General features: G+C 36.0%; 1 protein-coding gene across 11 annotated transcripts; it reads left to right on the plus strand.

The window, feature by feature from the left end:
* The first annotated feature begins 675 nt into the window (after nucleotides 1–675).
* Nucleotides 676–16,424, plus strand: LOC107845618 (cell cycle checkpoint control protein RAD9A). Of its 11 annotated transcripts, none has more exons than XR_007045843.1 (13): nucleotides 677–945; nucleotides 1,449–1,568; nucleotides 1,657–1,765; nucleotides 5,209–5,460; nucleotides 5,543–5,655; nucleotides 5,856–5,920; nucleotides 6,628–6,872; nucleotides 6,958–7,105; nucleotides 8,481–8,521; nucleotides 8,602–8,793; nucleotides 9,708–9,783; nucleotides 9,900–9,997; nucleotides 16,029–16,424. XR_007045843.1 is itself a non-coding variant. In XM_016690046.2 (11 exons), the coding sequence occupies exons 1-10, from the start codon at nucleotides 841–843 to the stop codon at nucleotides 8,752–8,754; spliced, it is 1,344 nt and encodes a 447-aa protein (XP_016545532.2). In that variant the 5' UTR covers nucleotides 682–840; the 3' UTR covers nucleotides 8,755–8,793; nucleotides 16,029–16,424. The 11 variants fall into 11 exon arrangements, 5 of the variants coding, with proteins under 5 accessions (XP_016545534.2, XP_047254066.1, XP_016545532.2 ...); XR_007045840.1 differs by having other exon boundaries at nucleotides 682–945; nucleotides 6,965–7,105; XR_007045842.1 differs by lacking the exon at nucleotides 9,708–9,783.
* The last annotated feature ends 1,037 nt before the right edge of the window (nucleotides 16,425–17,461 follow it).

Below are 17,461 nucleotides of genomic sequence, written 5' to 3' on the forward strand. Positions count from 1 at the left end.
AAACAAGTTCCAACAACTTCAAACACAAGTTCAAACGAACTATCAAAATGAAGTTTCTACTATTTTCTGTAAAAACAGTAAAACTAAACTCAAAAGAAAGTAAGATAAAGATAGAGCTGATAGATTTACGTCAACCGAATTCACAGTGTGTTCTTAAGGAATTTATTTTCTTTAAGTACTCGAGATTAATGGAATATCTCTTTCCAGAATAAAATGATTCACTTCAGAAAATAGTGATATCTCAAATTTTCTGAACTAAGAACTCAATTAACGATTTGAAAATCGCTAGTTTTTAGAAGATGAAGAAATATTTTTCAACTCAAAATTCGTACTTTTGCCTGAGGAAAATTTCAGGTACTTATAGCCAAAAGGTGTTGCTTCAGAAAGGAAGCAATGATTCACCAACAATGCACTGTTTTAGAAACGTAATACACTTGCGCTGGTTCTATGCCAAACTTGTTGTGATTGCATTCGCAAATGGAGAAAAAATTTCTATTAAATTTTTGAATTAAAAAATTCACTTATTTTTAAGTTTCAAATAAATTTTGGTTAAAAAATTAATCTCTTAATTCAATGTCGAATGAGAAACGATGACAGTGTGAAGCATATCTTGTTGTTACCTCATGAAAGAATACTTTAAAATGTAAGCATAATTTTTTTTTCTGAGAGTAATACGGGACAACTTTACTTGTTTTAAAAGGGAGAACATTCATTTTTCATTCACATGTTCACTTACAACTCAATATGTACTACATGGGAAAAAAAACACCCTGGGTTTTGAAGTAGTAATTTAACAAATCCTTATCCGACGAAAATCTGCGGTAGGAAGTAGCAAAAGAAATGGAGTTCACACTGAGTGGAAATGCGCTGAAGACATTCACCCGATCCATCACGTGTCTTGCGCGCATTGGCAATGAGCTCGCCATTCAAGCCTCTTCTACCAAGGTTCTGTTCTTTTTCATTTGAACAATACTTTTCTTGATTTATATTTGATAAGCATCAGTTTTATATAGCTTCACCTCAACTAAAATCGTTCTGCATTTAATGGATTGGTTTTGCAGCTCCCCAAGTAGTAAGGGTTTTGCCAGTCACTAGGTTGTATAATTCTGCATTATGACCCTTTCTGTTGACGCGTAAGCAAATGAATGTAAAATCTTTTCTATAAACATTGTATACAATTAACTGATATATATTTCTCACTTTTTGATTTGTGGCTCGTTTAGTTAAATAGTTATGTTTGGTACAACTATCAAGTGCGGAAAAGTATTTTTCCACCTCCAAGCCTGGGGAACGATTATTATGAGTATTATTATTATTTTGGAAATTTTTCTGTATATTTGACAAGACAAAAATTGGCCCCATCTTGTTAAATTGGAAATCATCAGCATTTGTGTGAATTGTGAGATTATAGTTTCAGTTCATTGTTTCCTTGTTATTTTTTTGGGCAGCTCACATTTCACACTCTCAACTCCTCAAGGTCGGCCTATCTATCAATTACGTTTAAACCTGGCTTTTTTGATGTCTACACGGTTTTTGGTCCACAGATGCAATGTAGTGTGCTCTTGAAGGTATATGCTTTTAGCAATGCAGTGCTGTGTAGTCTAAGCTGTTTTGGTTTTTCAGCTACTGTATTTTAACTTACCTGGATTTTTATAGGCCATTTGTTCTGTATTAAGAACACCAATTGCCAGTATAGATCATTTGACTGTGTTATTGCCTAATCCTGATGCATCAAAGGTGCAGTGGACACTGAACTGTCATAATGGTAAGACATTTTTTTAACCCCTCCCTAAGGAACTCCCGCCCCTTTTTTCTCCCTTAGTGACTCGAATCCATAACCTTAGGGTTGGAGGTTTAGGGTGCTTACCATCCGAGCAACCTCCTCTTGTTTGTATTTTCTTAGTAAATAACTTTGTTTTTTTAATTGGAGGAAGGGATTACTAGGTAGGAAATCAAATCCTCACCTACAAGGTTGTAGGTGAAAGTTCATTTAGCTAACCAACTGAACTATTAAAATTCTTTATAAGGATAAGACTTTCTACGGTATTTGTCTTGAGTTTTTCCACCTTTTTCAGGATTTCCAAAAATAAAAAGGAAACTATATTCTTAGTTAGGAGCTATAGATTAGGGCAGAACATCTTTTATTTGATGGATGGACCACGTAGAGACTCACATAGCTGTAGTGTCAAAGGTCTATTGAATTTTGTCATGATTCTCATGAATAAATATGGTCTCATTGTGTCTTCCCATGCCTTATCTTCACATTATGTCACAAGGTGATGAATTGCCAAAAAGGAGTAAGAAGAAAGGTACTGGAAACGTTAGAACAGGGAGAAACTGAGAAAGAAAGTTAAGAGGGAAGATTAAACACTCAGGCAACAACCTTTGAAGCCTCAAAATTTTGGCCCTTTGTGCTTTAATCCAAAAGGCACTTCAAAGTTGAAATCACTAGGTCACCTTTTACAGACCCTAACTTTCCCCTCCCATTCAGATGGGGATTTGCCTAAGGCAGCTTTTTCATCAAATCTTTGAATGGTGTCCAATTTCAACAATTTGTTCTTCTATACATTTTTGAATTCAACGGCTCAAGTGCAATTGCGAAGGTGTTGTCCAGTGTCCACTGTAACCCAACCTTTAGGGCCTTATGATATTTGTCCAATAGGATTTAAGCCAAAAGGCTCCTCAGTAATTATATTCAGAGCTCATATCCTTATGGCCCCTAACTTTTCTCTCCCATAGACCCAATATCTAACAAATAAATAATAGTACAATCAATATAAATTCTTAAAATTAATAAGGGATAAATCTATTTTAAAAAAGGGCAACCCGGTGCACTAAAGCTCCTGCTATGCGCAGGGTCGGAGAAGGGCCGAACCATAAGGATTTATTGTGTACCTTACATTTCTACAAGAGGCTGTTTCCAGGTCACATGACAACAACTTTACCCGTTACTTCAAGGTTCTCCTTCGGGATAATTTTATTTATCTAATCTTATTCAGGATACAATAACAACAACAACATACCCGGTCTAATCCCGTGAGTGGTGTTTGGGGATGGTAAAATGTGCTCAGACCTTACCCCTACATCATGGAGGTAGAGAGGCTGTTTTAGAAAGAAATTTGGCTCAAGTGCAACAAATCAAAGTAGTTATGAAAAAAGAAAATACGATAGTGAAGTAAACATTGCAACTAATAAGGAAATAAGTACAAAACATGTTGGAAAAAGAACAGTAACAACAACGAAATAATGCAGTAACTGAAACACAGTAGACAATAGTTGGTAATAGATATCAAAAGCAAGAAAATACATGAATAAGGCTAATACTATGACATACATGGTCCAGACTCCCACCAAGCCTAATTCCACTGGAAAGCGAGACAATTTCACCTACCTACTACTAATTTTCTATCCTAATTTGTGACCTTTGTACCCTCCTATTTATATCATGTCCTTGGTAAGCTGAAGCTACACCATGTCCTGGCTAATCATCTCTTCTCAGTACTTCTTTGGTATAATTTGAAAAATCTAGAGTTTTGTATAAAATATATCATCTCTTAGAAGCCGCATCATGCTTTTGGTAGGAAAAGCTTGACGCACTGTAAGATAAATACTACGATCATTTGAACGGAATTCAGCAACAAGTAACAACATACCTAGTATAGTCCTACAAAGTAGATTTTGGGGAGGGTAGAGTGTACACATACCTTATCTCCACCTTAAAGGTAGAGAGACCCTCGGCTCAAGACAAAGACAGTCTATAAAAAAAAGTAATGGAAGTACAAAAAAACAACATATAATATTATGTGACTATTGATCCTTACTCCGAATGATAGTTATTTGTGGGTTCTTTCCGGGAAGGGTTTCCATTTTGAAGGTTCTCTGTGTGTCTGGAGAAAAATTTATTGGATCACCTTACATTAACAAAATATTATGCAGAAAGAGCAGTGCCTCAAGGTTGTCAAATCCTTTACTTTTCATACTGTTTAGTAGAACAGCAGAACCTTTACATTGTCTTCTACTTCCAAAAGTTCAAATAACTGAGTGACTATTGAGATCACCTCCTTACAATAGTTGCATGAATGTTGTGAAACAAGTGCCAGTTGAATGCCAAAGATAGTGTTATTTGTTAGAGAGTGTGACGATTACTTTTACTAGTACGGTTATTGAGAGTGCTATGTAATGAATTAGAATATATATACTAAGATCGATGTAGTACCAAGAAGACAGGGAGAAAGGTAAGGAGAAGAAACGAGGAAGGGAAATTTATAGGAGAGGTGAGGGAGAGAGATATGGTGAGCAGATCAATTGGTTTCTGGTCCTGCTTATAAAATAGGGAACCGTTGAACAAGGTGAAACTCCTGAAATAATTAAAACTATCCTCATGAAATAATTAAAACTATCTCCAATTAAATGATAAAATATAATTTCAAACTAAAGCAAGTGATAGTAACAATGAATTAGATAAAATTAAGAGTATTTTTCTTTATAGATTCTTCCATAAGTCATATTGATCTATTATATTATACTTTGACTTTTGTATCTCAATTTTAAAAAAAAGATCATATATAATATAATAGATAAATATGACTTAATTGAGGAATCTAAAAAGATAAATACAATTAAGCAATGAAATTTAGCTGAAAACCTCAAAGGTATTCAATAGATTAGCTTTTCTACAATAAAATATCCTATATCTAATACGAAATGCATCTTAAGTTAACCTTGGTTTTCCAAGTATGAAAATAAAAGCCACTTTACAATAATACTTCTATGCCACATACTATTTCTTTGCCCTAATCATTAAGGAGTATTATTAGAATATTGTGACTGTAGTTTGTCATATTTTAGTCTCCTGAAACTGTTACGCTTACATTTGTCATATTTCGATCTCCTGAAAGTGTTATGCTTATGTTTATCATACTTTCATCTGCTGTAAGTGTTATGCTTACAGTTGTCATATATTCTAATTTTTAACAGTTTTCAACATTTTCTGTTTTAAACTCTCCTCGGAATATTAGCAGTCTTCGGGCTGAGCTTTCACAAATTTGTATTGTGAAGGAATCATTTGCACCATTGGTACACCATGAGAAGTTAGTGATGTCCTATGTATCTCTCATCACCGCAAGACCTGCTCTGATAACATGATATGTACAACATATAATTGTGTTGATGTATTAGCAGCATCACATTACCATGCCAGTTTTACAGGTATGAAAAAAGCTTACTGGATTACGTGCGACGTTGAACCACACATACAAAACCTATCTCTTGATAGGACAAAGCTTCCAAGCAACTTTGTGCTGAGGCCTCGTGATCTGAACAGGTTATTCTCCAACTTCCAAACAACTCTTCAGGAGATCACAATCATTGCTACCAATCCAACTTGCTTACCTCCTGATGCTGCAACTGAAATTGGAGGGAAAGCTGTTGAGCTCAGAAGTTATATAGACCCAACAAAAGGTATACTAGGTTAGCCACTTCTTCTTTTCTTTTTTCCTCGTTTGTCTACAGGCGGTTTTAAGCTGTAAATCTTTTTTTGTAGAAAATGATTCAGCACTACATACTCAGTTGTGGATAGATCCCACTGAAGAGTTTGTGCAGTACAATCATATAGGAAGCCCTGTGGATGTAACGTTTGGAGTGAAGGAATCAAAGGTATCTTCATTTTTAATGTCTTTGACAGGGACTTGTTTAAGCCAATTAAAGCTTTTCCAATTTCTGAGACCTTTTTCTCTTTTTATTTCATAAATGACATGTAATCACAATTCACAACTTGATGCTGTAAAATAGTACTTGTGTTTCCTTGATGTCTTTGCATGTTTGCTGAACCTACTTTTTGCAAATTCTCTATTCAGGCTTTCCTTTCTTTCTGTGAGGGATGTGAAGTTGACATACAATTCTATTTTGATAAAGCTGGCGAGTAAGATAATGATACACTCTGCTTCTATGTTCGTCATAGTCTCTTGTTGTTTTCTTTGACCTGTCTTTGTATTCAGTAAGAGCAACTGCATGCATTTAGGATATCTGCACTGAAAGCTATTTTGAAGTCCGTACATATTGCAAAATTTTGCCTCCATATCAGCACTGAAAGCTATTTTGAAGTCCGTACATATTGCAAAATTTTGCCTCCATATCTGCACTTGTTGGTTTGGATGGTTGATCACTACTACTGAGTGAATTCAAGACTAATTTTCTTTCATTACAGCTTTTGATGATTTAAATTGTATATGTTTTGTAAAATGGCTAACCGAGGATATTCATCAAAAAAAGGAAAAATGTTGAACGCAATAACAACAAAAGACATGTTTTTTGCTACATAATCAAATCATCTAGTTGATTGTTATGGAAGATAAGTTTGGCATGTCCCCTGAAAACACTGGTCGCAAAGTTTTCCTTTTCCTGTTACCGGATACAATAGATACTAATTTGGTGTCAAATGGATCTAGTGTACAGACCATGTTAAACTACTGATGAATGTACATTTGTGTGCTTATGTGCGTCTTCAATTTTTATGACCTTCAATTGTTCTTTTTTAAACTCATTAATAGATCTCTTTGCTGTGTTATGTACAAGTTTTTTGATTTTCATATAAGATTTTCTTCTGATCATACCTGAATTTATGGACAGGCCAATTCTAGTGGTTCCAAAATTTGGTTTAGATGATGGCTCCAACTCAACTTTTGATGCCACCTTGATGCTTGCAACCATGCTTATGTCACAGCTCTACACTGCAAGCTCTTCGGAGAATCCACAAGTTGTTGGCACTTCCTATGGGCAGGCTAATGATGGAAGACAGGCCCCAGTTCAGGAGAGGTCAAAAGGGAATTCGGGGCTTACATCTGACCAGACCAGGATTTGGTCTGATCTTTCAGGTTAGTATTTGCTGAACTAGATGGTACAACATATTTTACTGGTACGACGTATTTACTTGATATTCATAAGTTCAACTTTATATAGGAAGCAGAACAAAAGGTGGCAATGGTGCTGAACATGGAGGAGAAAGAAATGAGAACGATAATGAGCAAAGGGAACTTCAGCAAATTGGTGCGATGCATATATCTGAAGCTGGAGCAGCTGGAAGAAATATGTCTGACATTCATAATGAGTATCCTGAACCTTCTTTTGGTGTCAAACTTCCTAGTAATTTTATTACTCATTCTATAAACCTATTATTACCTGTAGATATATAAACTGAAGAGGTTAAAGCTAGCTGACATGTTAAGTTTTTTGGTTTGGAAAAGTTTCAATTATAGGTTCATAATTTACAATCTATTGAGGGGTAAGAAGCGTGAGGTCTTGGTCCCAAACTATTGCGGTAACCTTGATAAGTCTTGACATGTATGAAATGTCACAAGGAATTCTAAGGTCTGGTTGGAATTGATATGGTATTTTTTTGGGGGGGTGGGGAGGTGGGGTGAGGGGTGTGTGGAGGGGGGGAAACCTATGTCTCAAGTATTTTCGCAGCTAATGTAACGGGATGGTATCTATCCAGCAGGTCACCTATATTTGAATTTTCTTGCACATTTTGTTATGCATTTTCCACGGGATTAGGTTGCAGTGGATAACTTGTTATGCTGAGTAATTATCTACTTACGTAAGTGGTCATTTGGTTGGCCTAGCAGGGAAGATAGTCCGTAGATGAAATTCCGTATACCTAATACAATGTTTCATTTGCAATATAAAACTTTGTATTACAAATGTAATCTCTGCATAGAACCCAAGGGTGTGGCCTAGCGGTCAATGATGCGGGTTGATCACCATGAGGTCTCAGGTTCAATTCCCAGCAGGACAATAGATGATTTCTTTCCATCTGTTCTAACCTTGGTAGGTAACCTTGGTGGATAGTTACCTGATGCTTCCTGATGCTTGTTGCTGGTGGGAGGTGGTAGTATCCTTTGGATTTTGTCGAGATGAGCGCAAGCTGGCCCCGACACCACAATTATCAAAAATAAGACAAAGTAATCTCTGCATAAGTAGTAAAAATGTTTGTTTTCAGGTGAAGAACTGTACCACACTTGTGCAATGCCTGGTTTCCGATATTAAACTCCATTTACGAATAAATGCATAATTTATGTGGGAATCTATGTATAATTTTATGTGGATTAACAATGTAAATTAGCAATTGAGGGATACAAATATGTAAAAGACAAAATATCCTTAAAGTATGCAATCCCTACATAACAGTCTTTGTTTTATTATTTACCAGATAACAGTCTCTGCATCATAATCACTGCATAACAATTCATGTATTATAAACCCTTGTTTAATCAGTTCATTAACCAGACAACCCTTAAGAGTTTCTGGGATGGACATATTAACCTGGGAAACTACAAATATATACATGTTCCAATCACCTAAATGATCTATGTGAGTGAGATAATGGATTTTGATGGTGAATTTGAAAATCAGTGTGAAATTCTTAATACTTTACGAGTGTACTTCCCCAGAAGAAAGTGACTTTTCTTGACTGCATCGATTAGCTTTCGTTGTGTTGACAAAAATCCTTTGGAACAACCTCAAGGTTAGTCCCACTCCTACTCCTGTTCATTTAGTTTTTGTATTGTAGTCTACTCAGCTTTAGCTGCTCCGATTGTGTGTCAGGCATGGTATATTTGGATGGTCATGCTTCTCAACACCATCCTAGTAACTGGGTGGATGCAGATGATGATGATGATGAAGGAGATGAGTCAGAGTTGTGTGTTCAATCAACACCTCCATATCATTAGGAATACAACAGCTCAAGTTGTTCTATAATTCTAACAAGCAGTTTGTTTTTTATGACCTCTGTTGTAGGTATGTACAGTTGTTCTACCGATACTCCACTTGTCTACTTTGCACTTGGTTTCCTCTTACCTAAGCCCTTCTCTATAGGTAAATCATGTTTACTATGAAATATAAGTATATAACTGGCCTTCAAGCATATACGAGATTATACAACTGATTAGTTTGTTGGTTGGAAATTTATTTTTCTCATTCTGATAAAAGAAAAATAACATATAACGAGATGCTAGTAAATCAATGCCATACAAATAGCAAATCCTTTTCAAATCCTTATGTAAAGAAGGAAGGATCTTTTGACTTCCCAAAAAGCTAGGCAAGAATCAACCTCTTGTCGGAGAGGTTTCATGTATTGCATAATCTGAAAAGTGGCTTTTAAGTGAAAAGGTATCTGCTTCTCCATATAAAAATTGAGTAATCACTCATAAGTTGTAAGTATAAGCAATGTCTGCCGATAAGTATATAGAAGATTTCCAGCAAGTTTCCTTGCAGGTGGATGAATTGTTGTGAAAATTCTTTTTGCACTACTCTCATTTCATAATTCGAAGTGGTCAGTCCATCTTCAAATATGTGAAATTCAAGCATTACAGCTTGATAATTTATGAGCAAGGAAGAAGAAGAGAGCGAGTAAAGCTGGAAATTTCATTCTTCATCATCTGTACATTACAACATTGCTCTTATTTATAGACTTAAGCTGAGATAGTGAGCTCATTTCCAGATCATCATAACTAACTAACCACTTGTCTAACAACCTCTAACAACTTACTAATTGATTCAACTATATTGCTAACTAATTAACTAATTTGCTAATTCAATCGAGAAGCTCATATCCAATGGAACAGTAACCCTGTACAGTGTGCATTGATCACATTTTGAGATCATACTTTGAGCTTGGATCACTAATTAAAACATGCCCCCTTAAGCTGCAGGGTGCAGTATGTTTAGCACACCTAGCGTGCCTAATAAATGGGCATGTTGAGCTTGGCTTAGGCCCTTGGTAAGCAGGTCAGCAACCTGATTATAAGTGTTAATATATACAGCTTGTATTAGTCCACTTTTGATCTTGTCCCTGATGAAATGACAGTCAATTTTTATGTGTTTTGTTCTCTCATGAAACGCAGGATTTTTGGCCAATTGAATTGCTGAATTGTTGTCACTAAAGACTGATATGGGCAAAGTAAAGGGAATCTTGAGTTCCTGGAACAAACCAACCAACCAGGTTATCTCTGCAACTGCTAAAGCCATGCTCCTGTACTCAGCTTCAGCAGAACTTCTGGAAATAGTGTGCTGTTTCTTGGACTTCCAAGATATCAATGATTCACCAAAATGGATTGCATAACCAGTAATTGATCGCATGGTGTTGGGATAGGCAGTTCAATCTGAGTCACACCTGCAAGTTAGTGTAGTAGAATGCTCAGCCTTTAACCAGATCCGTTGACCAACTCCGTTGACCAACTCCGTTGACCAACTGAGCCTTTGAGGTACCTGACTACCCTGGTAGCAGCCTCCCAACTGGCTAAGGGTTTGGACTACAACACTAATATCTGGTCTTGTAATTGTGGCATACATGTGTTTGCCTAGTAGTCTTTGATAAGAAGAAACATTAGACAACAAATCATCACCTTGTGCACCTGTGGCTTGATCATACTCAAGTGTGGTTAACCTGATATTGGATGATATTGGATTCTAAGGGAGTGATTGCATACTTTGAACCACTAAAGCTTGTGTCTGGAATTAATTCAAGGATATACTTCATTTGGTTCAATATTACCCCTGAAGCTGATTTGAAGACTTCAATACCTAAGAAGTATTTGAGATCCCCCAAGTCCTTCATCTTGAACTACCGATGCAACTTGTCTTTTGTTGCATCAATCAATGCCGCATTGCTTCTAGTAAGTAGTAGATCATCAACATATACAAGAACTACCACTATATCATCACCTTGATGCAAAGTGAAGAGTGAATAATCATGAGCACTCTGAGTGAATCCAACATCAAGCAATGCATGAGTTAGTTTCAGGTTCTACTGTTTGGAAGCCTGCTTGAGGCCATACAAGGATTTGAGCAACTTGAAAACCTTGTTCTCCCCTTGTCTGCTGAATTCTTCTGGCAGCTCCATGTACACTTTCTCTTTAAGATCCCCTTGTAAAAATGCATTGTAGACATCCATTTGATGAAAGGTCCAACCTTTAGATACCGCCACAACAATCACACTCCTAACAGTAACCATTTTAGCCACTGGTGAATATGTCTCATGATAATCTAGCCCTTCTTGTTGACTACATCCTTTGGCCACTGGCTTTGAACCTTTCCACTTCACCATTTGCAAGGTATTTAATCTTGTATATCCATTTGGAACCAACAGTGTTCTTCGCTTTGGGCAGGTCAACAATGGTTTATGTGTTGTTGGCCTCCAAGGCTTGAATTTCTAACTTCATGGCTTCCACCCTTTCATCTTTTATAGCTTGTTTAAAGTGTTGAGGTTCAGTCAAAGTGGAGAACTTTGTCAAGTAACATTGATATGCAAGGCTCAGTTTTCTGTAAGATAAGCTGTTGGCTAAGGGGTGCTTGCATCTCTGGTTTTTGGAAGTGCCAACATAATCATGCGTCCACACAGGTGGTCTACTAGTTCTAATGGGTCTACTGGAAGAAGCTTGAGTCAAGGAAGGCTCAGCTTGACAATCAGTTTAGTATTTGCATCAGATGGAGCTATATCAAGTGGTGCAGCATCAGCAAAACCATCATCAATATGAGCATCCCTTGTAGGAACCTCAGTAGGAATTTCATCATCTATGGAAACCAAGAAGTCATTGATGTTTTCATCAGGTTTGGAAGCATTTGTATTCTGCAATTTTACTTGTGATGGATTAAAGGGGAATAAGTCTTCATGGAACACAACATCCCTACTCAGCAATAGTCTCTTTGAGTGGATATCCAGTAGCAAGTATCCCATTTGAGACTCTGAATAACCAACTAACACAGCAGGCTTAGCTCTTTTAGAGAACTTGTCACCTCTAGGGACAACAGTCACATAACACGACATCCAAATACCCTTAGATGAGATAGCCTTCACACATAATCCCCAATACTTGATGGGCAAGTGAGACTGAAACTTAAGAGCTCTAGCTATGTTTAATATATGTTTATGCTTTCTCTTAACAACTCCATTTTGTTGTGGAGTATAAGGACAACTGGTCTGATGTAGAATACCTAGAGACAGAAATAATGTGTGACATTAAGTATTGATAAATTCAGTCCCATTGTTAGATCTGATAGCTTTATTCACCACTCCAAATTGTGTTTTAATCATGGATATGAAGGTCTTAATAGCCACTATGGTCTCAAATTTTAGCTGCAACAGATGAACCCAAGTATATCTACTATAGTCATCCACCATAGTTAAGTAATAACACTTATTATCAAATGTAGATGTTCTATAAGGACCCCATAAATCCATGTGTACAAGTTCAAAACACGCAAAGCACCTAGTAGTGCTTGTAGGAAATGATAGTCTTGTTTGTTTAGCTAATGGACATACAATGCATTTATTCAACATATTTACATCACTATGATTCTTCAAAATGTCCAAGCATCTTAAAACCTGAGAAGCTGGATGCCCAAGTCTTTGGTGCCATAATCTGCAATTGGGAGCAGAAACTTCTGCAATGAATCTGCTGTACTTTGGTCCTGTATGATCAGTATTTTCATTCCATTCTCCTTTAAGAACATACAGTCCACCCTTTTGTCTACCAATCCCATTCACCTTGCCATTGAAGAGGTCCTGAAATACACAGAAAGCAGGATAAAAAGACACAAAGCAGGAAAATTCCTTGGCTATCTTAGCAACAGATAACAAATTTAGTCTGAAATTTAGAACAAAGAGGACATCTTTGATCACATCATCTGCAAGCATATAGGCTTCTCCAGTGTGGGAAATTATGACTTCATCAGTTGTTGGAAGGTGCAATTTGTCCAAGTGTCTTGGAACTAAGCTTGTGCTATCTTTGAACAAGTGTCTATGGGCAGACACATGATGTATAGCTCCCGAATCTACAATCCAACTGTTAGAACAAGTCTTGGATAAACAGAAAGTGGTAATACTTGTAATATTGACTTGTTTCATATTCTTGGTATGCTTGTTTTTGTTTAACATATTCATGATTGAATGTACTCTTCATCTGTGAATGAGGTTTTGCCAGTGGTGTAGGATTCACATCATGACTGGAGCTGGCAACATCAACTTGTCCTATTACTATGTTTGCAGTTTGAGAAGCCTTGCTACCAGTGCTGGTATAGTTGTTACCACTATTATGCGACGAGAAATTGTTACCACTAGCATTACGTGATCTCAAATTTGGAGGATTATAACCTTGTTTCTTTTTGTTCTTCCAATCATTTGGATATCCTATCTGTTTATAACAGTTTTCTCTGGTATGACCTGAGAGGTGACAGTAGTCACACTTTCTACCCTTGTAATTTGTGTTTCCCTATCCATAACCATAATTGCAATTCATTTGCATAGCAAGTGGTTCTGATCTATCATTCACAGCAAGCATACATGCTAAGTGCTGGATCTCATCCTCTATGAGCATGGCATAAGCCTGATTGAGAGTTGGAGTTACTCCCTTGGTAAGATCTGTCTCCTAGCTTGATCATAGGACTCATTCAATCCACTCAAAAATTATAAAAGTCTCAGTTGACACATATGATCTGAGTACTCTTTGGACTTAAGGCAATCATAGCTAGGATTAGGAACCAAAACATCATATTCACTCCATAAATTTTTCAATTTAGTGAAATAATCTAAGATTGAATCAATACCTTGAGAATGCATATTGATTTCACGATGCAACTGATATATGCACATACGATTCACCTTGTCATATCTTTCCTTCAAATCTTCCCAGACTGCACAAGCATTGGTAGCATAACCGATACCAGATAGTAAACCTTCACTCACAGTGTTCATCCATGAGAGGACAATAGCATTGCATGTTTCCCATTGTTCATGGAATTCCTCTTTGTAAGACTCCTTGTTGCAGGATCCACTGACAAAATCCAACTTTCTCTTCCCTAAGAGAGCAATTCACATAGATCGACTCCATAGACTATAGTTTACTGAACCGATTAATTTGATTGGGACGAGTACAGTACTGGAACTATCAGAAGCACCAATGAAGAATGGATCACTTTGATCAATTTTAGGTGCCATGAGTGAAGGAATTGAACTGCAAAATCGACCAGAATTGCGAAGAAGAAGAAGTAAAAAATAGAGAACACACAGAGTTCTTAAGAATTCTCAGAGAACATGAGTAGAAGTGATTGAAACACTCTCAGCATTGAGCTCGTGGCTCTGATACCACGTGAAATTCAAGCATTACAACTTGATAATCTATGAGCAATGAAGAAGAAGAGAGAAAGTAAAGATGGAAATTTCATTCTTCATCATCTGTACGCTACAACATTGCTCTTATTTATAGACTTGAGCTGAGATAGTGAGCTTATTTCCAGCTCATCATGACTAACCACCCACTTGTCTAACAACCTCTAACAACTTGCTAACTGACTCAACTATATTGCTAACTAATTAACTAATTTGCTAATTCAATCGAGAAGCTCATATCCAATGGAACAATAGCTTTGTACAGTGTGCATTGATCACACTTTGAGATCATACTTTGAACATGGATCACTAGTTAAAACAAAATCTGTTATAAAGGTTTATATCTTGGTGTGTACCATAGTGGACAATCCCTGTTAGGTAATACGAAGTCATTATGTTCTCTTAGGTAGCAAAATCACTTGGCTTTCGTGCATAGAAATGTCCCTGAATATTTGACAATAGATCCAAAGTTTGAGAATGCTGTGAAGTTGAGGTTGATACGTTTAATTATTAATCATTTCACTCTTAGGGCCTTTTTGGGCATTCCAGTATGAAATCATTTGATATGAAACTAAAGTTTTGTTTGGACATGCAATTTGAATTTTTTAAGATAGTATTTTTTCTCATAAGCATGCAAACCCCACAAGTTGAGAAAGCAATTAATTTTTTTCCAATTCTTATATAATGGTATCAAATGAGCAAATCATAGTTCATAAATAAAATATTGTAATATCCTAAAACACTGCATTGATAAATCACATATCTCCATGTTCTTTTCTGTTTATGATTACAAATTCTCGAGTACACATAATTTTATAAAGATTCATTAGTCAATAATAATAATAATAATAATAATAATAATAATAAGTATTTCTTTAATATAATCCTTCGCATCGTACAAACAATCTCTTCACGTTGAGCATGAGTCTATATTTGCAAAATTTAAAATGATAAGTTTTTACAAAATATAAACTTATGGGTCAAGTTTTGTATTTTAAAAAGTTGAAATCATGACCAAATCATGGTTTTATGAGAATTTGGGATATGAAGGCATGATTTCAAATCATGATCCCAAATCGTCCGTTCAAAATGCTAAATTAAAATTATGAGATGAAATCAGCATGTTTAAACGCCATCTTAGATTCTTGATGTCTCCTTTACTTCTATTACAGATGGCGTGAGTTGTTAAGATTACAATAAGACTGACATTAATTTTGTTCACTTATTAGTACATGACTTTACTTTCTTTAGCATTTCGGTAAAAAATCTGGCCTTTTTTTCGTGTTATAGATTTACTCTCACCTTAGGTAGCTTCAAATGGCATGCAACATGTCATCATTTTAAAGAAAATTCTGGGAGTCCTTTGGGATGTAAATGTAGTGAACTTAGTATTCGTGAATCTCGAAAGTGTCGCTAGTGGTGTCAAGTATTAAATTCTAAAAGTTGACGATTCCATGAATGCTCACATCCTCTGTATTTGTAGGCAATGAGCTAATCCTTGAACTATAGAAAGTTCGTCAATGATCTTCAAAATTATGCATGGGATTAAGGCTGAATTATATTTGAACATTTTACTTTGAAATAGCTTGGAGAAGAACATATATCTTTGGAAGTTACCCTTTGACCCTTGTACAAAACTATTTGCATCTCACAACAAAGAAGATGATAGAGTGCTTATCATTTATCAATTAAATTTGTAGCATTAGTTGTCTAGGCTTTTATATCTTTTAACATCTTCAAATGATGCTCTTCAACTCCACTGTGAATAGGTTTCTGATCTTATAGACGCTTTGAACTTGTGAATGAGGCACCTCAGAAGATTTTTGCATGATTCTATCTTATATCTGTAGTTGATTGTCTCATTTAGGTGAAAGATTACTCAAGAAGTTATGGAAATGTTGTGGATGCTTTTTGAATACCTGGAAGGTAACTGAAGCGTAGCTTGTCAATCATCAAATGGACGTTATCCTGTGTCATACAGTTTACATTAGCATGATTGTAGTACAAGGCTTTCATGCCAGGACGTCTCTCAGCTCGTCCTTTTATTTCAGTTGACTATTCTACTCTGAGATAGTCAAAATTATCTTTCTAAAGGTTTGGTAATGGTTAATTCTATAATGGTAATGATGTAGGAGTTAATTCTATTTAGTTCATTCTATTGTTCTATAATCTATAAAATATAAAATATCATTTGATTGCACTGTTTGGATGGTTGTTGCATATGTTTCATAATGTATTATAATATCATATAATTTGCTTTCTATTGCATTGTGTTATTTTGCATATTTGGATAAATTGTATCGTTTAATATCACACATCTATAAGATGAAGGATAAACTTACAAGAAAAATAAGGTATTGGGTAAAGTTACTGTGAAAATGTAAGATAAAAAATAAAATAAAATAATTTAATAGTAAATGAAGATAAAATAAGAAGGCAAAAAGAAAAGAGTAATGACACTATGACACCAGACTCGTCACACAAAATAAGATTTCATCATTATGTAATAATGGGTTTAACAATGTGATACAATAAGATTTCATCATTATGTAATAATGGGTTTAACAATGTGATACAATAATCTACCAATACAATAGTATTTCGTGTGATTCAGCTCTAGTGATTAATGGTGTAACACCCTGATTTTCTAAATTGGAATGCTACACGGTGCTCATGACCCCGAAGGATCACAAGCTAACCCATGACTGATATCTGTACCTGTATACTGCATAATATATCATAAAATGTGGAAACATGAACATGAAAGGCCATAAGGTTCGAACTGATTAAACGTCTGATAACAAAATGTCTGAAAAAGGTGTAACAATATCAAAACAAGTCATAAATACTGAAAATAATGAGATCTGAATATCTAATTTGACATCTAGTCTGAAAGCCTCTAATTGAACTGAATAAGGAGTTGAAGGATTGATTGTCTCTAACAGTATTGAATCTGTACTACTAAGCTAAGTTGGCTGTGTTTGAAGGCCCTGATTCTGTAACTGAAACTGTGGGATGTGTTCATCTAACCGACATCTCCCAAGCTAAGCTGACTGGGGTCCAATCTCAGCCCTGACTGGAAGGGTGTCAGTACCGCGCCACCAGTAAAGACATCTGCTGTGGAGTCAGTCGTAATCTAGCGGGTGACTCCTGGGATCAGTCCTATATATATAAATGTGCTAACGGGTGACCCCTGAGTATGTCAGTCCTATCTAAAGGGTTACATCTCGTACCTATGCTGGCAACGTAGTTTTGGAACTTAGGAATTGCTTCTAGGGATCTCAGTTCTATTCTAGCGGG

Source organism: Capsicum annuum, chromosome 10, assembly GCF_002878395.1.
Source record: "Capsicum annuum cultivar UCD-10X-F1 chromosome 10, UCD10Xv1.1, whole genome shotgun sequence".
In the NCBI taxonomy this organism is placed as follows: Eukaryota; Viridiplantae; Streptophyta; class Magnoliopsida; order Solanales; family Solanaceae; genus Capsicum; species Capsicum annuum.

Bases quoted from the DNA above. Each gene is read 5' to 3' on its own strand.
- LOC107845618 (XM_016690046.2), top strand. From the start codon at position 841: ATGGAGTTCACACTGAGTGGAAATGCGCTGAAGACATTCACCCGATCC. The intron at 946-1,448 runs GTTCTGTTCTTT...TTTTTTGGGCAG, and splicing joins TTCAAGCCTCTTCTACCAAG to CTCACATTTCACACTCTCAA. The intron at 8,522-8,601 runs GTTAGTCCCACT...ATTGTGTGTCAG, and splicing joins TCCTTTGGAACAACCTCAAG to GCATGGTATATTTGGATGGT.